Source organism: Halyomorpha halys, unplaced genomic scaffold (assembly GCF_000696795.3).
Source record: "Halyomorpha halys isolate HHAL.00 unplaced genomic scaffold, Hhal_1.1 Scaffold918.1, whole genome shotgun sequence".
In the NCBI taxonomy this organism is placed as follows: Eukaryota; Metazoa; Arthropoda; class Insecta; order Hemiptera; family Pentatomidae; genus Halyomorpha; species Halyomorpha halys.
The window spans coordinates 780,842-805,055 of record NW_027107889.1 but is presented as its reverse complement, the minus strand read 5'-3'; the positions used below and the strand labels follow the sequence as shown (position 1 = coordinate 805,055).

Genomic DNA, 24,214 nt, shown 5'->3' with positions numbered 1-24,214 from the left:
TATACATACATAAATAAAGAAAATGGCTCAGATGTGGTCAATGTTGGCTCACCATGTATAGTATATTAACTATTTGATTTATTTTGACCGTACCTAGACTATCTTTCTGAAATTTATATTTTTAAAATCTTTTTCAAAAAAGTTATAGAAATAAAAACAGGTGACATCTACTGAACACTTACCAAGGGGAAGATTCTTTGGGTCAGCATTATATGCTGAGATTGAACCACACACTGCAACTCTTCCAAAAGTGTTCATAGAAGTCATAATTATGCTGCTAATTGTTCCACCAACCTACAATATAATATTAAATTGTAAACTTCTTAGTTTATATCAAATATCATTCATAGTTTTTATTTATGTAGCATTAATTTTTCTAGGCCTATGAAAAATTTACATTATTTTAAAAAATTATAATTTGAAATAGTATCTATAAAACATTGCCCTCAAAACTCATTTTACTAATGATTCGTTTTGTTATTATTATTATTATAATTTTTTTTGTGAACCATTTGGAAAAATAAATATCCATAAATTCATGGAATATTTAAAAAGAGCCCTTTAAAACAATGGTCTAGAGCAATAGAATTCTTTATTATTTAAACAATAATGAGTAGTTTTTTTTTTGTTTTTTTTTTAACAATGATTATTGACTTAGTCATCCCTCTTGATATGTATATAAAGAAATAAAATAATTTAACCTTTAATATTGTACAAAAAACATTTTATTTCTGTTACCTCACAGTTGTTTGACATGCAATAAGATTATAATAGAAAAAATACATTACATTATCAAAGTAAATGTCTACTCCATGCGGTGCTGCTATTTTTAAAGATTCTGTAACATCACAGGTTTTGTAGTTGAAGGCATGATCAAAATTCAGTTCTTCTTTAAGTATTTTTACTTTCTCATCTGTTCCAGCAAAGCCAATAACTTTCAATCCTAAAATAAATCCACACAGAATTAAAACAGAAAAAAACTTCAAAATTATTAAAAACCATTTAGCTTTATAATGTTTTCTTTCATCAACATTTTGGCTAAAGTGAAGAATATTCTTTTTCAACATTTAGGAACTAAAAAGTGAGTTAAGCCACTTATCATTTATGTAATCTTATCTTAATGAATATGGAATATAACTTATTTTATTGTTTTATCTTCTTAGTGCTAATTATAAATTTGCTCACATTAAATCAAAACAAGTTTTATTATTTTATATCATTTATTTTTTATTAAATCATTTTATATAAAAACAAAAGTTTTATTATTTTATCATACAAAACCTAGCCCCTCCAATTAATGTTTACTATAAGCCCCACTTTGGCTTAATCAATCTCTAACCATTGACTTCTTTTCCGTGAATAAAAGAGAATTTGATGTCTTTTGACCAACTATCTCTCATGTTGATGACTCAATCCAAACTATAAATTTAATTTCATCATTTTTACTACAATACATAATATATACAATGTATGTAATGTAACAATATGTATATATGTTCTTCTACAATATATACCTTTTTTTTCTACTGAATGTTAACAAGCTAAATTTGCTAAATCATAATAATTTTGGAGAGAAATTATTTTTAATTATTATTATTACACTGAGGATCGGGAATCCCTTTCTCACCTTGACCCAGTTGGATCTTTTGTGAGTTACCCTTCTTTTCCACTAGATATCCCATATGAAAATCCTACACTTCTTATGAAGCTCATTAATTCTTTTGGGTCTGTTCTAGTTATGTCTTCAGGTTCCATTCTATCCTTTCCCAAATACTGCAGTCTTCGGAAGGCAAAGGCTTCACATTCACACAGAATATGCTTTGTCTTTTCTTCTTCTTCCATACATAGAGGATAGGTGGAATCCTCCACCAGGTTTATCTTCTTAAAAAGTATATAAAAAGTAATTTAATGTATATTTAATACTTTTTGCTGCATATCATTTGGTTTTTCATTAAAAATAATTCTTGTTTCTTGTAATAACTGACAATATTTTATTTGAATTAGAAGTGGAGTAGCCGATTGAAAATGCAACTCCAATTAAATTCTTGGATAACACATAATATTTTCTCTGAACAATAAACTGGACAAATCATTGTCAATGTGAATGATATGGTTTCACAGGAGTTTCCTTTGTCCAATTGACCTAAAAGTAACCAGGATATGAACCAGGCTGATTACACTGTCCCTCGAGAGTACTGTGAGACCAATACTAATGCTCTTCTATCGTTACCTGCTCCTTCAACCCTTCATGAGCTGTTTTGGTACAAATGAATTTTGTCCCACAATACTAGCTCTAATATATAAGGAAAAACTAACAAATTATATCTAATAACTGTTTGTTTGATTTACTCACCCAAAATTTTTCCAATCTGGCCGACTAAACTTCCGACTGCTCCAGCTGCTCCAGTTACAACAAGAGTTTCACCCGATTTGGGTTCACAAAGTTTTGTTAGCCCAAACCATGCAGTATTTCTAAACATATGGTATTTTTTAGTTAGTATCAGGGGAAATAGTTAAAATAATATAACTAATTAATTTTTACTTACCCTGGCATTCCTAGAACTCCTAAAGCTGTGGAAAGAGGAATGTCCCCAAAATTTGGTAAAACATGAGGCTTTGCTTTACCACCATAAGGGCTGGAAACGTCGTCAGGATTTACGACAGTCCTGCTTCTCCAACCAAGTTCAGCGACTACATTGTCACCAACTTTGTAAGCTGGGTGTTTACTTTCAATAACCCTAATTTAATAAGAACTTTTTTAAAAACTTATTTATATGTTTTTTTATGCTATTACTCTAGTTAAAAATAATTTTGATTATTGATAGTGGTACAAAACTAATATAAAGTGAAAATTTCATTATTCTCAAGCATTAATAAAACAAATGCTTTTATTGAATCAGGGTAAGTAGAATATTGTGTTATTCATTCAAATAGGAAAGAGAAAAACTCAGGATAGCTATCTCACACCATCTGTAACAATTCTCCAGTGAATATAATGGATCCAAAATCCCAACAGGTCCACAAAGGAAATGAGTAGAACACTTGAAACCTCACAGAGGTTCACAAATGCATTATGGCATCTTAAAATAATTTTTTTAAAACTTTAAACTTATTTTTTATGCATTTTCTTCCTATTTTTTTCATTAATTTCATTATTTTTTTTGTCTATTTGACAAAATATAATTGTTTATCACTAAGGAACTCTAAGAGTTAATAATCTGAAAATTTGGCAAACATTTGAGTAATTATAGAAGTTAAAATTTAGAAGGAATCTATTAAGAACTGTAGGTGTGAGGTAAATCAATAGTTAAATTAATGAAATTTTAGGATCCATTAACTCGAGTTTAACTCATATGTAGTAATTAAAATTATATTTTTAAAAATAATTGGAGATTGAAACATTATTGATATTTAAATAAAATAGGAAAAGAATGGTTCTTAGCTGACAAGCTAACAACTAAATATGAATGTTAAATAATAAATATAAATTACTTTGCTACTTGAGAACCTATCATCGTAGACCCAAGTGGAAGTCTAGTGGCAACTAGTCTGGAATAAAATATTTAATAAATACAATTATAACAATAAAAATGATAATAATTTCAAAGTACATAAAGTTTTAGTACATCACCTCATATAGGGATCAACACTCAGGAAAATTGCTTCGTATAGAACATCTGAAAAGAAAATTAACATTTAATGACTAAACCATTATAGTATGTGAAGTCTTTTGATATCTTGATTATTATTAAGATATCATAGAAAAACAAATTTATTATTTAATATCAATAATAGAAAAAGTTAAAAAAAACACTACATTAAATAAAAATTATATTACATATGAAGAAATTTGTATTTTAAATGAACAGAACCTTACAACAAAATCAGTAATACATAATTCTAATATTTATCATATGCACCATGCAGTTATCAACTTGATTACTTTATTGTTATTTTAATTTTTACAAATCTCTTATTTGTAAGTTTTGATTGTTTTTTAGAAACAGTTTTACTAGTCGAATAGGAATAAAGTATGAAAACTTAACAATTAAATTTTATGCAAATTATTGTTTACATTGTTTGAATAGGGAAATAGTGATAGCACTATTATTTAAGAACTAAGTATGAAAAATAACAACTAAATCTTATGTAAATTACTGTTTACATTGTTTTAATAGGGAAATAGGGGCAGAACAATTATTTAGGTGGGAATAAAAGAGGTTTATTATTTCAATTGGTTCCTACATTAGGAATAAATAGCTTTTCCTCTCTGCAACTGGTTCATAAGAACTCAACGAATCAGGCCATTAACATAGCTACAACATATAATATGATTATATATAACATAGCATAAATTTAAATTGTACTTAAATTGAACATAAATCAGTAGGTATGATTATTTATTTAACATTCAATAATCAAAAATAATTTTAATATTAAACAAAAAATCTAGTGAGGTTTGCGCTTCATACACCACTTAAAACCCTACATGCATCTCCAAGTTTGTGTAGATAGATGGGCTTATGTTAAAGTTATTGCTATTTTGTGATTTTAGGCAAAAAAATTAAAAGAAGTGGAAGGCAAAAATTAGGAACAAAAAATTTTGATTTCCCTGTTGCTATAAAAATTCGTATTTTAGGGTTTCTTGAAGTGGTAATAATGAAAGAGCGGTTATTCACGGACTTTCCTGTTCGAATCGGATGTCCATTTTTCCTATTCATTCATAAAATTCTTTAATATTTTGTATTCTTCCATTGTTCATTATTGCTTAAGTACCCATAATTTTTTTAAATAAGCAAAACTTATTTACATCAGCTCTGACCTACACAGTAAAGACCTGGGGATAAGATGAGGAGACTAAGTGAGTATGAGATGATTTCGTTGGGGACTTCCCTCCCCTAAACTTTGTTTTTTTCCTTTCAAGGCAATTAAAAAATAACACTCCATCATATTGGTATAAATATGAGTTTCTTGGACTGCAAGACAAATCCCTCCCCGCTCAACATAGTATCAACGCGCACTTGGCGCCGACGACTCTGCACATACAGTGTACAAATTAACTGAACCTTAAAATACCTATGGTAGAAAAAGGATACAAAATTATACTTACATATCTCATGTACCCCTAATTTCTTTCCTAATTAATGGAGGGTACGAAAAAAAAAAAAATAAAAAAAAAAAATAAATAAAAATGCAAGACAAATTAGGTGATATAGACTTCATTCATATTGAAGGCTCCAAGAACTCCTTAGGTGCAGATGTCTCGATTGTGTGCTTATTCTCTCTGTCTCTGTTATGAAGTACTTATACAACTGAAATGGTTGCAATCTACAAGAGCTTAAATGTTTTTCATCAGACAAAAAAAAAATTGATGATCTGTACAGATTCATTGTAATTCCTATTTAGTTAAAGAAATATTTTTTCAACAATCCCCCTAAACCAAAACATATATTTCTCATTACAGTCCGCCAATAGAAATGGTATTTCAGTATTTTTCGCCTGGGTCCCTGGATACTTGGCTAATAAGACGGTTTCTGAAGGAATTCCATATCGCGGAATGTATGTCGATGATTTCATTGCCTTCATTAAGCAGAGGAGTAAATTGAAATGGAAACAAACATGAGCAAATGTTACTGATAATAAATTAAGATAAATTAAAAGTTATGTCACCCCTTTAATATCATCAACAATTCACAACTAGGGCAATAATAACTCATTAGTTGTTAATGCCTTAAAATTACTTTTTTAAAAAAGACTAGGGAATGCCAAAATTATAAATAAAAAATTTTCATTTTTCCGTTTCTATAAAAATTCATATTTTAAGGTTTCTTGAGATGGGAATGACGAATATAAATTTTGTTCCTACCAGGGACCAACTGTTTCATAATAAAGTAAAAACTAATACTATTAGTCTTGTCGATTTAACTTAATACAATTACACTGACTTGTAGAATAGTAACTTGTACTTTAGTACTTTTTTACTCCTGTAATATCACTAATAGTCATCCCTCTTATGAAAAAAATAAGTATTAGTATTATTACCAGACTAGTTTCTGCACTTGTACTATCAACTAATACTATTAGCTTTCATTATGAAACAGGACTCAGGAATACAACAGTTTAACAAAAGTTGATGGGTGCGGTCTCAGCTTTTCCCTTGTGAATCGGATGTCTATGTTTCCTTGTTCCTTTTTCTTTTTAATTCATAAATATTTCGTATGTATCCATTGTTTATAATTGCTAACACTGAGAACTGATTATGCTTTTCAAATAAACAAAATTGAAGGTACTTTAGAGAAAGATGTTTTGTTCGGTCAACAAAACAAAAACAATTCGTCATTTAAGCCCTGCCTAACTATTTTTAGAGGGACAAGACCTAGCTGATAATAAAGAGCATTCATTTAATTGTACTATGAAATGTTGAATCGAATCAAAATTGTTAGAAGCATTTTCGAGAGAATCGAAAAAAATTCAAAAATTGATTCTATAAACTGGCACTTCCAGTCGATAAATTTTGTCGAAATAGTTGCTGACACATCCCAGCCATGTTCCCACTTTAAATATCTATTTTAAGTTTCTTACAACTTTAAGTTTTTGAGATAGAATAATAACAGACACACAGATCATTCTGGAATACTTGATTATTTGGACTCAGAGACCTCAAAACGTGTGTTGCCAGAGAAAATAATAATTTCACGATCTCAATACTTGATCTTACTATAGGGGTATTCATGATCTTTGGTTTAACACATTAAACCGTATTAAATAAAAAAATTATGTTGAATGGAGAAATATTTCCTTCTTTTATCATGTTAAAACGATATAACCTATTATTAGGGGTATTCATGATCTATGTTAAAGCGTGTTAAATGGAAAAACTCGTGTTAAATCGAAAAAAATTGCCTTCTTTTGCCGTGGTAAAACGAAATAACATTTAACATGGCTGAGAGTCTGTTACTTGGTCAGTAAAATCGAGAATGACGTCACACAATAGACCAGTTGAGATCGCCGCCATATTAGTTGTGACTTTCAATACAGTTGTCTATTAGCTCATCTTCATTCTCTTCTTCACAAGTTTGAAGATCAATAAGACACTCATAAGCTAAACTTTCACACAAATTCCACTTTTCACTCACTCTAGGCATGTTTTAATTAATTACTTAAATCAAAACTGAAGTAAACAATAACATGAGGGTCTGGAAGGAAGGTTATAAACATAAAGGCTTATACAACAAGTTGCTGAGAAAATCCGCTAGGGGTTCTTATGCATTTAACGTTTAACATGACTTCAAATAGGGCTGCTCACAATCCTATAGTTATAACATTTAACATGGTAAAACATATAACATTTAACACAACATCATGAATACCCCTATTAGGGTTGAGGGTATATGGTTGAGTTGATAGGTCTGCTATATGGAGAATGACGTCACGCAGCAGTCCAGCTGAGCTCACCATTTTGTTTATTGTCGTGTTAGGTTACTTGCTTACAGTTTGTGCTTTGATCAGTGATGCCGATTACGGGTATTTTTCAGCTTAGCAGGTAATTGTCGGGTGATCGGGTCTACTGACATTATCAATTATCACGGCAGATTTCAGTTTGCCAATACGATCTGAACATTAAACTGTCGTGACAGTAAATACTGTCATGACTGTAACGGTCAACCTGTTACACCATGATAGTGGTTGCGACTTGGGTCGCAATAACTGAAACTGAACGATTCTTCACTGTCAAGGCATATACACGCGATAGTTAGTGTGACAGCTACTTCATTGCATCACTTGAACTATCAACTGTCACGCCAGAGCTAATGCAGTACAATCAAGACCGTTACAATCATACAGCGACAGTTATAACGATACTCCAAGTGCGGGTAAAGTGGTATTTGTCGAGTGAATCGGCAGCTCTGGTTTGTTTGTTTGTTTGGTTGTTTAGTGGCGCCAAACTTCATTGGTCATCAACGCCATGTATATTTTATTTAATGTTGCTAATATTCGTTAAATTTTATTTATTTCTTGATTTGATTATTTTATTTATTTTATTTTTGTCAGTAAATTTTGTGATTTCAAAAACCGAAACACCAATTCTATTGCCTTATCATTGTCTCCAATGGTTTTTGAGATATCTTGGCTTAGTCCCAAGCTATTGAGGTGTGGTGTAAAATATGGGCATCGTTGGAAAACATGGCTTATTGTTAAATTGTTATTGCAATCCTGGCAGTTCGGAGGCGTTTCTTTTGATATAAGATAGGAGTGGGTGAGCCTCGTGTGACCTATTCTCAGCCTAGTCTGTACAACTTCCTCTCTAAGGCATTTGCGACTGGAGGTACCCCAGGGCTTGACATCCTTTTTAATAATTTTTAATTTGCTCATTGGGCTTTCGTTCCACATAGATTGCCATTTATCTTTGACTTCCTTTACAAGAGGCCTGCATATCTCTGACGGAGTTAAAATTGCTTTACTACGTCCTGGAAGCGCGAGTGCTTCTCTTGCAGCATGATCGGTCAGTTCATTCCCTGCGATTCCTCCATGGCTTGGAACCCATAGAAATGTTACTGACATACCCATGTTGTGTAGAATTTTTAAGTGCAAATGGATGCAGGAAATTCTCGGATGTTCTGGATACATAGAATCTAAAGCTTTTATCGAGCTTAGTGAAGCAGGTCTGGTTAAGCTGGAGCTTAATCGGCAGCGCTGGTTTTGATTATGTTATTATTGTTTTGGATGTTTTGATAACTAATAAAGCAATGGATGACAATAATAATAATAATGTAATTGTCATTAGCTGTGCAGCTGTCATTGTCAATTAGCTCTTCTTGATCCACTCCCTCACAAATTAGGAGATCAACAAGACACTGAGTAGCAACCAAACTTTAGTAGCCAAACTTTCACACAACTTCCATTTTTCACTCAATTTAGGCATGTTGTAATAAATTATTTTAATCAAAACTTAGAAGTAAATCATGACATGAAGTTTTGGAAGGAAAGGCTATAAAATAAGTTCCTCAAAACATCCGCTAGTTGCTCCTCTGCATTTAACATTTAACATGACTTTAAATAGGGCTGCTCACAATCCTATACTTATAACATTTAATATGGTAAAACATTTTACATTTAACGTATCATGAATACCCCTTATGTACTCTGTAAGTAAGTAGTAAAAGTAAACACAAAGGATCACTGTTTTTTGTAAATTTTTTTTTTTTTGAGAGAGAGAGAGAGATTAAAGGATACATACATGAGAAATTATATACAAATACACAATTAAAAAAATAAAATATATATACAATTTTGTGCTTCACCAACATAGTCTGTACTAGAGATTATCATAGCATCCGAAAACTAGGAGACTACCGAACTACAGCCGTGTTCTAAAGCAGAGTTTTCATAGTGGCGGTGATAGTTACAATAATAGTGATAGTAATAGCAGTCGCAACCACTATGATCGTGTAAACTAACCTTTCTTGTCATACTACCACAATTAGTTTGATAGTTGGTAGTTCCATCAATTATATGCGATAAACTTAGTGTCACTTAGTTCTTCATCCTTGAATCCTTGAGAAAATTGTCTCTCTTTGAAAATTACGTATTGTCAGTTAGAGGGTACACTTTTATCGACGATTTGACTTTTACAAATGATTCTAAATAACTATTATTTTGTTTCCCACTCAATATTGATCGACCATAGTTTTCGTGTGTTTGCTCTTTATTTTTTGCTGGTTTTGACAGAAGAATTATGATGAAGGAAAATAATTTACTAACCACTAAGAAATATTACTTTAAGAATTTTTATTACTTTTTTTTCCTTGCGATATAATCACTTTAGCTTTATAATAGACGATAACATGAGATCCGTTCATAAAAAGTTTAGAATTTATTCATTCGATTCTTTAATTCCCTATCGATATCTCTAAAACATCGAATCTACACAAACATTGGACTCGATGCCATCGGAAGGTGTTTACCCGCAGGACGTCCTTCAGCAGTCTGTGCCATGGCTAGCGAGTTCGGATAGTAATCGTCGGCTTGGTTCAGTATAACTAGTTGCAAAACAAACTCAAGCATTAATATTTCGGCCAAGTTATTACGATTTATAACTAGCAGGCCCTGCTTTGTTTCGCTATTGTTTTATTTGATAATTTATAAACAATTTAGATAAAGTATAAACAATCGGTATGTCAATGGAAAATTATTCGGTCTTTGATAACGGATAGGTTTTATTTTGGTTGAAATAGTCTGATAGGACTTAAGTCCTAATTTAAAATAACTTCCTCTAAAGTACAATTAATATTGTTTATTAGAAAAAATACCTAACTCACATTCTTACTGGTAATGAAAAATGGATAAATATAAAATATAAAAGGATTTGATGATTAATTTAAAGAAATAAAAGAAAAAAAAAACAATTTTTTGCCATGGAAGCCACTATTGAATGCGATGACAACACTGTAATCTTGAGCGACTCCCAAGCCGTAATACAAAAATTAACAACACCAGGTGCCGCAGGGTCACCCACGGAAGAAAAGTGCAGAAACATGGCTGCTATCATGAAGAAAAGGATTATAGTTCTACAGTGGAGACCAGTTCATGTTGGTATAAATGCTAATGAACAAGCTCGGTTGTGCAGAGAACCAGCCTGTTCAACCACTTTCCTGCAGAACAATAAAATCAATGATAAGTTCTTATTGTGAGGACAGGACAAGCGCAAGACACAAAGTTCAAGCGGAAAGAAAGAAATGGGAGAGCCTACTACATAAGGATAAACTGATCCCCTGCAATTTTAAAAGAGCTAAGAGAGTGGCTTGTTTCCGGCTAGTAACAGGACATGATCTGCGCCAAAAACACGATCTTCAGCAGGCTGCGGACCAAATAAGAAGAAGAGTAAAATTGTATTGGGCTGTGAGAGGGAAAATGGCGTAATAGCCCACTTCCTGTGGGGTAGGAAAAAAAAGATCGAAAACTCATTTTAGTGTATTACTACTCATTATAGAGTAGTAAATGATATGATAGTATTATTTTTCGTTGAAAAACCGATTTTTTTTTTTTCGTACTCCCTGACGAAATAAGTAATTTAATACATACATATAGGTGTAGGTGTATGTATATGTGGTAGTTTGTAATTGTTTAATTGTTAGTGTGTTATTTAATTTTGAATTAGGAGGTCTGTTTCTTCTATGTGGATTTGAGGTACCTGGTGGATGTTCATGGATTGTATTCTCTTCTCCGCTTCCCCAGTGGGCCGGTAGTTCCCTGAGGTGTTCTACTCCATCTTAACAAGAGTCTCACCTTTCTTTTTCATCACACATACAATACAGAATTCACAAGGACTGTCACTCATACTCTAACTACTGGTAAACAAAGCTCATCAAAACATACTGAGACCAGCACTATAACACGGTGCATCACTACTGCACTTCCTATACCCAACAGCCCTGAAGTCACTACAACAGAATGTGACAGAAGATCTGCAGGGACACTTCACTGGAGAGACATAACATGACTCACTTACATCACGAACTACAACTGGAAACTGTAAAACAACACATCACACGAAGATACATTAAGTTCTTTGACAACCTCCTTGCATCCTTCAATCCACCTTTCCAGACTCTTACCCTATCCCTCTTTCCTGCGAGGTGGCAAGGTAGGAAGGGCCCCATCACTCTACCTCAAGTCCCTTCTTCTCTTGAACCTCCTTTCCATCTCCACCCTGAGGCCCTTATCTCCAAAGATTGAAGTAGAGCTCTTCACAGAACGGTCACATCTAACTACAGTTAAATATTTCACTTGGACACCTTCAAGAACCAATGGTAAAAAAAAGTTGTATTCAATTAGATTTATGTTATTCTTACGTAATGCAATATATTAATTCAAGTTTTTTTTTCTGTTTTAGAGGGATCGGGAAAAAAATAAAATAAAAATAAAAAAGGAGGTTCTCTTAACAACTAATTGTTTTTAATTTTTCCTTTGCTGGTAGAAATCTATTCTCGAGGTTCCTATGATGTTAATTACTGAATTGTCTTCAAAGAAAATAAATATGGTTCGCGCATCACACAATTTTCCCTTAAACACTAATTAGAATAATAATTTCTGTTTATATGGAGTTCTGATGGTAAAAAAAAAGCATCAGATGTTTTTTCACTTTTTACAGCATTAAAAAAATCTGGTACGGTACGCAACTACTACTCAAATTCCTGAAATTGAAATTAATCTTTCCTAAACGAAAACTTCTTTTTTGTAAAAGATGTTATATTTCTTCTATCTATATTTCCATTTATAGGTCAAGTAAAAAACTACCTATTGCGATGTTTTCGTGATTCCATGGCTGTTATGACGATAGTCAAAGGAGATGACAATTGTCATAACAACCATGGAAACACAAGAAAATATTTATTTTCCCTATAAGGCTGCTTAATGGGGCATGATAATATGGCCAAAATATTTCTCTGAAATACATGTAGAACCTAGGGATTGGCAGGGCTATGAGCTTTCTCATTATTGCTTATAACAATAATAAATATTGTGTGAAATGCATATTATGTTAATACACTTATAAACATAGTATGCATTTGACACCCCTTCTTCCCCCTTAGACTATGCCTATGACAACAAGTCGATGGCGACACACTTTGAAGATAAAATGTAAATGTTAAATACAGGAAAGTTATAGAAACATATCCCAAGATAGAACCTCACGACTACAGAGCTATGAGCTTTCTTATTATTGCTATATACCAAAGAAAACCTAGAGTAAATAATAACGGACCATTACACACGGATATGAAAATAGCCCGAATCATTATAGTACAAGAGCCAAGAGGAGAAAAAAGGCATTTATTTCACCCAAATTTTTGATTACTTAATTGAAAACTAGGTATAATTACTAGTTATTATCTTCACAACTACCAACAACAATAGAAAATCTAAGAGAGCATCATTTAAAGTTGAGTAAATTTGCTAAAATATAAGCCCTAATAGAGCTATTTACGTTCAATAGTTCTCGAGATATATATAGCTTTTTTAAAAGCAACATTTCATAAAAATGTTATATGGAACGTACTGAAATATGAGTAGTTATTTAATTTATTTTGAAAAATCTATATCTCAGGAACTATGTGAAGTACTGATGTCTATTAGCACTCAAATTAAAGCTAGTTTAATGGGCTATAAAGTAGTTAATGGCGTTTATTTTTGTAGGAGAAGTAGTTTTCATGAAAGTTACTAAAATAAATTGATTTATAGTGGTTCGGACACATTTTCATTTGCAAAATTTGTATTCATAAGTGAATATCATAAACACTACTACTCCTACGAAGATAATTGTCCTAAACTACTTTATAGTAAGTTAAATTTGCTTTATTTTGAGTGTTGGCAGATATATGTGCGTCTAGCGGCTGTAGCGATAAATTTTTTCATAAATCCAAGATTTTATACGAACTATAAATTAACATTTTTAGAGTTTATTTTGGCAAATATCATAAAAACTACTACTCCTACAAAGATAAACATTATAAACTATTTTATAGTAAATTTAACTAGCTTTAATTTGAGAGCTGGCAGACATCTGGACGTCCAATGGTTTCTGGTACATTTTTATGAAATGTTGCTTTTTAAAAGAGTATATCTCGAGAACTATAGGACGTAAATAGATCTATTAGAGCTAATATTTTAACAAAATTTACTGTTCTTTAAATGATGTTCTATTTGGTTTTCTAGTGTTGTTGATAGGTTTAAAGTTATAGAGCTTCAAATGAAAAATTAATGTTTTTTTTTTTTAGATTTTGAAATAGCCACCATTTTTTATTCCCTCTACCTATGCTTGGTAGCCTCATCAGTTTTGACTAGTAATTATACATAGTTTTCATTAAAGTAATCGAAAATTGGGGTGAGATAACTGTCTTTTTTTCTTCTCGGCACTTGTAGTATTACTATTGATGATTCCAATCTATTGAATACTAGGGCAGATACATAAGAAAATAGCAGGAGGTTGGCTGCCTTTGAATTGAAATCTTTAATCAACATTGAAAAAAACGGTCTAAACTTCTAATTCATTACAAAAGACTGATCATATGACTATAATGATGATAATTACCTCCTTCATTCGTAGTTCTAATACCCTTCCAACCTTCAAATCCCGTACCTTCGACCACCTTCTGTCCACCCAATTCCGGAAGAATGACAATTAAAAGTTTCAAATAAGATGTGAATAGATGGAATGAGAGATAATATTTAACATAAATATTATTGCATATTTTAATATTTACGAAAAGTCTATAAGCATGTTATTATTTATAATATATAATCAACACTGTTCCTTTCGTTTTCCTTTTTATTTAATTTAGTGGATTATTCCTTATGATAATGATTAGTAAAATTTTTCTTTATTATTACCTGTTTGATAATAATAAAAAATATACTATTGGTCTATATATTTTCTCTATTTGATGTTTCAGATCTTCGTTTATACTTATAAATATGTATATTAGCAGAAACTGTACCTTATCATTTATTATTTTTAGTTTAGTTGTATTTGATTTTTTAAAATTTATTGCCAGAAGTTAAGTCACCGTATGTTTTATGATATGATATATGGTTTTATTTTATTTGTTCGAATTTTATTTTATATATTCTGTTAATTATTGTTGTTCATTTTTATCTTTTAAAATTCATTATTTTCATTATATTCTACGATGTTTTATAATTTCATTTTTATTTTGTATTTTACTCTAAGGCTCTGAAGTCTAATTTTAACGCCTTTTATATTATTCTAAAGGGATCAATCCCAGAATAAGTAAAGATTATTATTATTATAATAGGGGTATTCATGATCTTTAGTTTAACATGTTAAAGCGTGTTAAATGGAGAAATATTTCCTTCTTTTACCAAGTTAAAAACGATATAACATATAACATGGTTCAGAATATGTTACTAGGTTTGTTAAATGGAGAATGGCGTCACGCAATAGACCAGCTGAGCTCTTCACCGTATTGTTCATTGTTGTGTTAGGTTACTTGCACATGGTTTGGGTTTTTTGATCATATTAGTATTGTTTTGGATGTTTTTAAAACTAATAAAGCAATGGATGACAATAATAATAATGTAATGACAGTTGTCAATTAGCTCATTTCTATTCTTTTCCTCACATGTTAGAAGATCAACAAGTAACTCAGCTTCTAAACATTTACAAAACTTCTACATTTTACTTACTTTAGGCAAGTTGTAATAAATTATTTAATCAAAACTTATGAGTAAACAATAACATGAAGTTTTGGAAGGAAAGTTATAAAACAAGTTGCTCAAAAAATCCGCTAGGAGCTCTTATGCATTTAACATTTAACATGACTTTAAATAGGGCTGCTCACAATCCTATTTTTATAACATTTTACATTTAATACGTCATGAATACCCCTAAAAAGGCCTATATTGACAAACGGAATTGAGTTTTGGTAAATTTTGCGGCAGTTTTGCTAAATAAAAAATTTCCCACCACCCTTATCGAGCTAAATATATACAATGTCACTATAATTATCCTAAGAGCGGCTAAGTATGTAAATAGATAAGAAAAAAACAGTGCAAACTAACTTTTGGAATGAATTGCATACTGGCTATTTTAATTTATATTTTTTACTTATTGATATTTTGAGAAAGTAGCATTCACTTTAGGACCCATGCTATATACTTAGGACTACCAAGGCCGTGGCACCCTCTTTAGGAAGTGGTGTTTTAACGGATTGATCTTAAAAAGTACGTAGGATTTTATATAACATCTTGGCCTTGTTCTTAAAAACTTGAACTTAGAACAAAGAGTAGCTTAGCTTTGTTTAACATATGCAAAATTTTAAGGAATTTTTAAATGACTAAACTTCCTTGATTTACCTATGAAAAAAATTAACTGATATAATAATTAATTTAAATTATAAATCAGTATGTAGAAATTTGCTGTATTTGTTTTTATTTCTTATGATACGATATTCTTTTTTTTTTTTAATATATATTGCAAGAACAACACTTTTGTTTTTAATAATGCTCTAAGATTCATTAATGAAATTCCATTCTAATTCTAATTTTTCTATTTTTATTGAGTTGCTTATGTAAAAAGTAAATAATGCTTATGAAAAAAAGTAACCCATTAAAAGATTCCTCTTTTGATTTTTCAAGACACTGCCATCAAAATTACATTTTTGTTTTTTATGATACTGTATTTTTGTAACAGCTAATAGAAAATTTAGAAAATAATTCATTTTTAAAAAATGGGAACGTAAATATCCTTTAAAAGTAGTGTTGTAATATTTTAGGAGCACAACATAAATTGATACCTAAACGAAGAGAAGATAGTTGGGTGTGCGGTCAAAATATAACACAAATAAATTGAAGTAACTTATTCAATCGTGCCAACGTTTCGACCAGAAACGTTCTGAGTCTGGCCGTTCGCGGCGTAGTAGCCACTTGGCGGTAAGATTTCAAGCTAACAAGCTCGTTATATGTTTTATTCTTTTTACCCCCTAGAGAGAGAGAAATACTTTATTTATCTATGCTGCCTAAATACATTAGGTTGCTATCTTACACAGCATACTTATCAATCCGTAATCGGACATATATAAATTACACATACATGGTATAATCAGAAAAAAAAGAGATACAATAATAGGATATAATAAACAATTTTTTCACCCCTACAGTTTCCTTTTACAATTCATTCCGGTCTGTACAACAAATACAAATGTTTCATTCATTCCTATTTTTCCCTCTCATTTCTGCACCTCCAATTTCACCCTTTCACCATTATTCAATTCACCGGATCAACAAATTCGCCCTCCGGAATTCACCCTCCTAGATCCTCTTCAGTGACCCGCTAAACAAATTCAATATTAGACGGTAATGTGAGATCAGACCATCATTCATAGTCACAGCAGTAGATCAGTCTACCAAGAACAAACAACTAGATACATTTTACGAGAATAAGACTAACACCTAGATTAAAAGGAAAATATAATAAAAAAGCCGGTTATTTTACGCCTCCCCCTCCTTTTCTATTATTTTCTTAATTTTCCTTACCCACGTTATTAGTTATGTTTATCATATATTATTATTGTTGTTTTAATTTTTTTTTTCTATATATTTATTTTGTCAAACTTAACATATGTTTTGCTTCTTTATCTAATATTATGGCTACATATATTTTGTTTCTCTCAATTTTATTTTTTCTTTCCATAATTTTAATTTTTAAATTATTATTAAACTAAAATATTCATCTTTCTTTGCATTATATAACTTCAATTTTTATTTTATTCCCTTTATTATGCTATTTTACCTACTTTTTCAACTGCCTATATATACATTTTCTTTTCCACTTCTTTCATCACTTTAATTTCATTAATTCCCTTTTGTACAATTATTTACTTTATGTCATTTTGTATATATTTTATTTTTTATTTTCTATATTCATTGGTTGTTATCTTGTTCTTTTCTTAGCCCTGATGAAGGCTAGAAATTCTGGCCGAAACGTTGGTACTATTAAATAAGTTACTTCAACTTATTTGTGTTATATTTTGACCCCAACCATCTTCTCCTCGTATAAATCATCCATGGTCAACTATCTCTCCTGATTATAAATTGATACCATTCAGTGCTCAATATCATAATGACTATTTATTGCACGAGAAGTATTTTTTAATTTTTATTTATGAATGAATCGATTCTAAATTTTCCTTTTTTATTGAGTTGCTTAAGCCGGAATTAAATATTTAAATCATTAAACCGTTGCGCTTGTGATTTATAGATTTCTATACACAGTGATCAAAATATTGTTTGTTTTTTCTATACTCATAATACTATATTTTTCAAACAGCTAACTCGCATTTTCTATTAGAAAATAATTCATTTTTAAAATACAGGAACGTCCTTTAAAAGTTGGTATTAAAATATTTCGAGAGCATAACGGGAGAAATTTAATAAAAAAATAAATAAATTTTTCGCTCATTAATCATTCAGTGCTCAGTGTCATAAAAAATAAAATAAAATAAAATAAATAAATAGAGTACATTTTCTAATACTTGAGGCATTGAATTCCTCACGTTCTTAAGATCTTTATGTAAGTTATTCTAGAACCACAACATTTTCCTTGTTAAATAATGTTCTAAGATTCATGGATAAATCGATTCTAAATTTTCCTTTTTTATTGAATTGCTTATGGAAGAAGTAAATAGTTAACCCATTAAAAAGTTGCGCTTATGATTTTTCGATTTCTAGACACAGCAATCAAAATAATCATCGTCTTCTTTTTTTTGTTTTTTCTTTAGTGATAATACTGTATTTTACCAACAGCTAACTCGCATTTTCTATCAGAAAATAATTCATTTTTAAAAAAACAGGAACGGTCAACATCCTTTAAAAGTTGATATTTAAATATTTCAAGAGCACAACAAAATTCTTTTTATTGAAGAGAAAAAAAATTAAATTTTCGTTAATTTATCATTCATTTTTTCTCATTTTTGTCTTGTTTTGAACTAGAGTAAACTTGTTAATACTTGAACAATTTATGTCAGTTATTGCAGAACCTTAAGGGCAAAATATTTTGTTGTAAAAAATATTTTAAGATTCACGAATGAATGGATTCTAAATTTTCATTTTTATCGAGTCACTGCCAGAAGTAAATCGTAAACTCATAAAAACAGGTAATTGGCTAATAAATGAGCTATAAAACTCTTCACGTTCTTAAGTTTCTTATACCAGTTATTCCAGATCCTCAAGGATGATACAAGTGCTAAACTTTTGTTAATAATGTTCTAGGTTCTAGGCCTTTTTTTTCACATTAATTTCGACTATACTTTTCACTAACCTCTATTATACATGACCTTTTTTCGAGACCAATTTTTTAGTATATTTAATTTCAAATTCCTTAATTAATAAACACTTAAAAGATATTGAGGTATTTCAAATAAATGTGAAAAGTTTTGTTGATAAAGATAAGGTGTTATCGAACTCGACGAACTGATAACAGTTGATGAACGCCGCAAAGTCATCCTATATAATCTCAATATGCTAGATAACAAATGAGTAAGGTTGGATAGAAATAACATGGAAATGTATTATTATTATCTTTTATCGAAGAGCATTAATCATAACAAACCCAATCGGGTAAATTTTAATAAAATAATTTCTTAGTAGATTCTCCTCAATTCTTAGTTCTCCTAAAATTAAATATGTTACAAATTCAAGCTTATTCGCCATCAGTTTCAAATCCACATTTTATAGAACTGAAGGCGCCTTTAGTAATATAAAATGTTTGCCAAAATATGACAAATTCCAGCATGTACAAGCATTTATGCGAGTTAATTGGCTTGGCTGAATTTGTGGCCCACCCGCAGAGTGTAGGTTTTTGGCCACAAACAGAGGGGGTTTGGACAAGCGCTTGTGCTGCAGCTACACGTTTGTTAAATATGACAAATTCATGCATGCAGATGCATGTTGATGAGTTATTTGGATTGGCTGGGATAAGTTGGGCTGAATTTGAGGCCAACCCTTTGAGTATAGCTTTTTGGATACAAATAGAGGGAGTTTGAGCAAGCGCTTGTGTTGCCTCTAGAATTTTGCCAAACTACGGCAAATTCTTGCATGCACAAGTAGTTTGACGAGTTATTTGGATTGGCAGGGATAAGTTGGGATGAATTTGTGGCCGACCCATAGAGTGTAGCTTTTTGGCCACAAATCAAAATGTGTTAGGGCGTTTATGCTGCATCTACACATTTGTGCGCAGTAAGTATTATATTAGACTCTAAATGCACTTTTAAGCAACCTAATATTGAAATATTTTCGAAGGGGGTCCACCTTTGTCCCAAGTTAAGAGTGGGGGTGGGTTACACTTGATTCAATTTCCGGTGTAGTGGTCCTTACACACAACGGGTTGGAAAACATGGCCTTACAGCGTGTATTTACATATTAACATTATGAACAAAATAATTATCCTTTTATAAAGTTACGATAAAGGGAAGAAACAGAATTTAGTGATTAAGCCCGCTTTAATCATAAACATCGTAAGATCTGCAATCCATTGTTTTTTTTTCATTCATTAATTTTTTTATTTATTCATAGGAAATTAATATAACTGTTTTAAATAAATATATATCAAGTGAATATGATATGAGCTAAATTACGATAATAAGATACAGTCTATATTAGTTAGGTTATTAAGGAGGTTTTTGAGTATTTTCTTTTGTATATTGGTGTTTTTTAAAGACAGGTATGATTTATTCTTAATTTAAATCAATTTTGATCCTTTTTTCTCTCAACTTTATTCTTTACAACTTTTCCAACGTTTCGACCCTCAGGTCATTCTCTATGATACCTTCTTATTGATGACATTTCCTTTTTCAAATCTTAAAAATGCAGGCTAATTGCCTTTGACCCATATAACCTTTTATAAATAATTTTTTCCTAGATTTAAACCTTTTAGGATTTAAACCTTGGAAGGTAGGTTCTGATTTAAGTTGCAAATGTGAATGAAGGAAGGAAGAAAAGTGTTTTATAAAAGGTTTAAATCTAGTAAAAAATTATTTAGAAAAGGTTATATGGGACAAAGGCAATTAATTAGCCTGCATTTTTAAGATTTGAAAAAGGAAATTACATCAATATGAAGGTATTCTTGAAAATGACCTGAGGGTCGAAACGTACTTACGAATGATACGTACGATACTAACGTACCATATTATTTGGCAACTTTATTAAACGTTAATAGTCATCACATTCTGGAAATATTAATATTTGATTACCTTGAGAAAATATATATATATACAACAAAGTTCATTTATTTACATCAATTTATGTATTTTTTAATATCAATTATCGCTATATCAGCTACTATATTCTAGTATAGATATAATGACATTAGGAATGTTAGAAGATTGAAGTCAGTATACAAAGGCAAACATCACCATCTCTATGGATTAAATTTTAATCTGCCTACATTACCAGTTGAATCGGAACCTTGTTCCAATTATATCAATAATAACTATAAATAATCTATAATAATAAACAATAAAATAATCAATATAAACACTATCGCAAATTAGAAAACATCAAATAACTCAATCCATAGTTATTTCCATTTTATAATTATGGATATATATTTATTAAAATAATAATTATGCCATTCTGTATTAATGAGTAAACGTAGAGAGCTGGTAAGTAGAGACAAAAATAATTTTTATATTTTGTATTCCCTTTCTAGTAAAAAAAAATTGTATTTATATTAATTAAAAAAATAAAGTAAAGCTATCATTGTCTGACAGCAATTGTTTACAATCCTTTTAAAAGTACAGCATTACATTCCAAATAAAGAAGTTATTGTTATCACTTACAACATTAACAAGAAATACTAAACATTGTTTTAAATTTTTTAGAGAACTCGCGTAATATAAACCTTTACAAAACCAAAAAAAACTGACCCACTTATAGATTATATATCGCATAAACATAAAATTTAATTTGACAAACATTCAATGAAAAACCTTCAATATTACGTATCTCTAGTTGTTATTGATTTGAATTGTTTATGTTCTCTAGGAAAGATTTATGCGTGAGAAACATTATTCAAAACGATGAAAGGAAACAAAGTCATATTTTAATTTTGGTAAATATTATTTTTCATATATACAACTAATTAGTGTTTTTCAATCGTTCGAGTAATTTTCTTCCACATGAATATGATTTTTCACTAGAGATTAATTCTTTTTAGGAAGTTTTAAAATTCTAATACAAAAGTACGTTTCCTTGGAGTAGTGATTAGGCAATGCAAGATTTGTAGAGAAGTGGTAAATTTTGAAACACTGAATTTATTTTGTTTTTGTGTTAAACAAACGTGGGAATGGGTAGCTCTGTGGTAAGGCACTCTGATACTAACTCCAAGAATCCGGGTTCCAATCCGGCCAGTCAGCCCTGTGGGTTCCCACCCAGTCTCATTAAGTAGGAACTCTTAATTGGGCAAATATCTCGCAGTCAAGCGTGATTCTGACCAAATCACCTCTTTGCACAGCTGTTGGTCCAGTAATAGTACTGGACCCCTGACCCTTCATAGATTATAGCGATACAAATTTAATTTGTATTTAATAAATATTATATTTCTTGGTAAAGAATATTATTATGAATTGCTTTATATCAAACGCTCTGTGACTTCATTTTTGGAAGGGATCTATCCTCTAGGCAAACACTATTACTATACTCTTGAAAGGTTACAAAACAAAGACCTAAGTTACGTTCAACTCATGTATAGATAATATAAATATGTATGTATAGTTGACCGTAAAAATTGATATATAGGGAGATGGTCAGGGTTGCGGTCAATATTGAAACAAAAATAGTTTACAACTATTTATTTTCCAACGTTTCGCCCCACTTTGCAGGACTTCATCAGGGCTAAAAAGATACAAAATGAAACTATGTTAAGATAAAATGATAGAAATAAAAATAAAAAGATAGAATGAAAAGAATAAAAAACAAGTAACAAAGGCAAGAGCAATAGTTTCATACAAAAATACGTAAAATATAAAGCTAAAAAAGTGCATGAGATGTATATAAAACAACAAACAAAAAACAATACATATAAAGAGATAAAATAAACGTCATGAAAGAATAATAAAAATAAAAAAAATAATAATAATGAAAAAAAAAATGACAATAAATGAGTAGAGAGATATAGGACAACATACCTGTCCAAATAAATAAGTATAAATTTATATTTTACGTATTTTTGTATGAAACTATTGCTCTTGCCTTTGTTACTTGTTTTTTATTCTTTTCATTGTATCTTTTTATTTTTATTTCTATCATTTTATCTTAACATAGTTTCATTTTGTATCTTTTTAGCCCTGATGAAGCCCTGCAAAGTGGGGCGAAACGTTGGAAAATAAATAGTTGTAAACTATTTTTGTTTCAATATTGACCGCAACCCTGACCATCTCCCTATATATAGATAATATAACATAAATGTAATTGATGTATCTAAAGGGGAGGGGTTGCATCCTCTAAAAAAAAGAAAATTATGATTTTCGGAATAATTTGTTTTTTATATCATAAAAAAATAGCAGAAATCATGAAATCAAATTTTTAAATATATGATGGTTTTTATTTATTGTTTTTTTCTCTATTACAAAATTATAATCTAACATTTTCAGATTCAAACTAACTTTATGAAGAAGATGGGGTGCGGTCAAAACAGAACAAAAATCGTTACTAACTATTTATTTCGCCCCACTTTGTAGAGCTTCATGATGAAGCTCTGTTCAAGTTTAGAGCTTTCGAGACTTTGACAGAAAATGGGAAGCATACTGTCAAATATTGTTCGCTTCACCCCATCTTCTTCATAATTTGAAATTATACGGTAAATTATTTATATATATTTTTTTTTTTTCTTATTATTTTTGTCTTGGCAGACATAGTTGAACGAGGTACGGATTCCTCTTATTTCTTTATAATAATAAACTTTAATCAAATATAAAGTCTCATAAAAGTATCTATATATATTCTTGCGTATCACCAAATATAATTTCTGGATCGGTCCTTGATAAATGTACACTATATACATCACATTAACAGTTTTAAAGGGCTAACAAAATGGAAACAGTACATGGCTCTAAGTCAATATCAGCTTAATTCAATGCTTTATATAATTATGTTTTTTATTGATTACAAAATTAATTTATTATTGGTTTAATAAAGCTTTATACATTATTAAGGAATTTTTAATTCAAATTCGAGTACCATGTTAAAATAATTGATTCATCTCTATAGATTTTGTTATTTTTGGACTTACCTCCGTCTTGTAGTGGCGGTAGCTCCTCTTCTACAAGCTCCAAATCGGACTTCTTGGGCAGTCCCTCGAAGTGTTTCTTGATGATGAACTTCTTTGCCTTCATCTTGGTCGACGCTACTCGGACGCTACAATGCCGGTAACTGACTCCTGCGGATCAAGGACGCCCATATAAGACATCCCCACTCTTCGATTCCGTCTAGTCATCTGCTACTCAGAGCTTACTCATATTAAAGTTTTTTTTCTATTCAGTCCAATAAATTGCAATAATAACATCAAAATTTCATCATAAATTAAAATTTTAATACATTAAATATTGCGATATGGCCAAAATCAAATAATTATAATCTATAAACAATTAAAATGATTATTTTTAATTAAATTTTATTTGTTTATATTTAACTCTGGTGT

At 30.4% G+C, this 24,214-nt stretch overlaps 1 protein-coding gene across 1 annotated transcript in view; it reads right to left on the bottom strand.

Moving 5' to 3' along the window:
* The window catches only part of LOC106687147 (prostaglandin reductase 1), a 32,650-nt gene extending 8,695 nt beyond the window's left edge, over window positions 1–23,955 (bottom strand). The window contains exons 1-7 of the mRNA XM_067046262.1: window positions 23,807–23,955; window positions 3,632–3,677; window positions 3,493–3,549; window positions 2,547–2,738; window positions 2,354–2,472; window positions 789–943; window positions 183–294 (exon numbers count right to left, since the gene is read on the bottom strand). Coding sequence (XP_066902363.1) covers window positions 183–294; window positions 789–943; window positions 2,354–2,472; window positions 2,547–2,738; window positions 3,493–3,549; window positions 3,632–3,677; window positions 23,807–23,909 — 784 coding nt within the window. The 5' untranslated portion in view covers window positions 23,910–23,955. The remainder of the gene's footprint in view (window positions 1–182; window positions 295–788; window positions 944–2,353; window positions 2,473–2,546; window positions 2,739–3,492; window positions 3,550–3,631; window positions 3,678–23,806) is intronic.
* Between the last annotated feature and the right edge of the window lie 259 nt (window positions 23,956–24,214).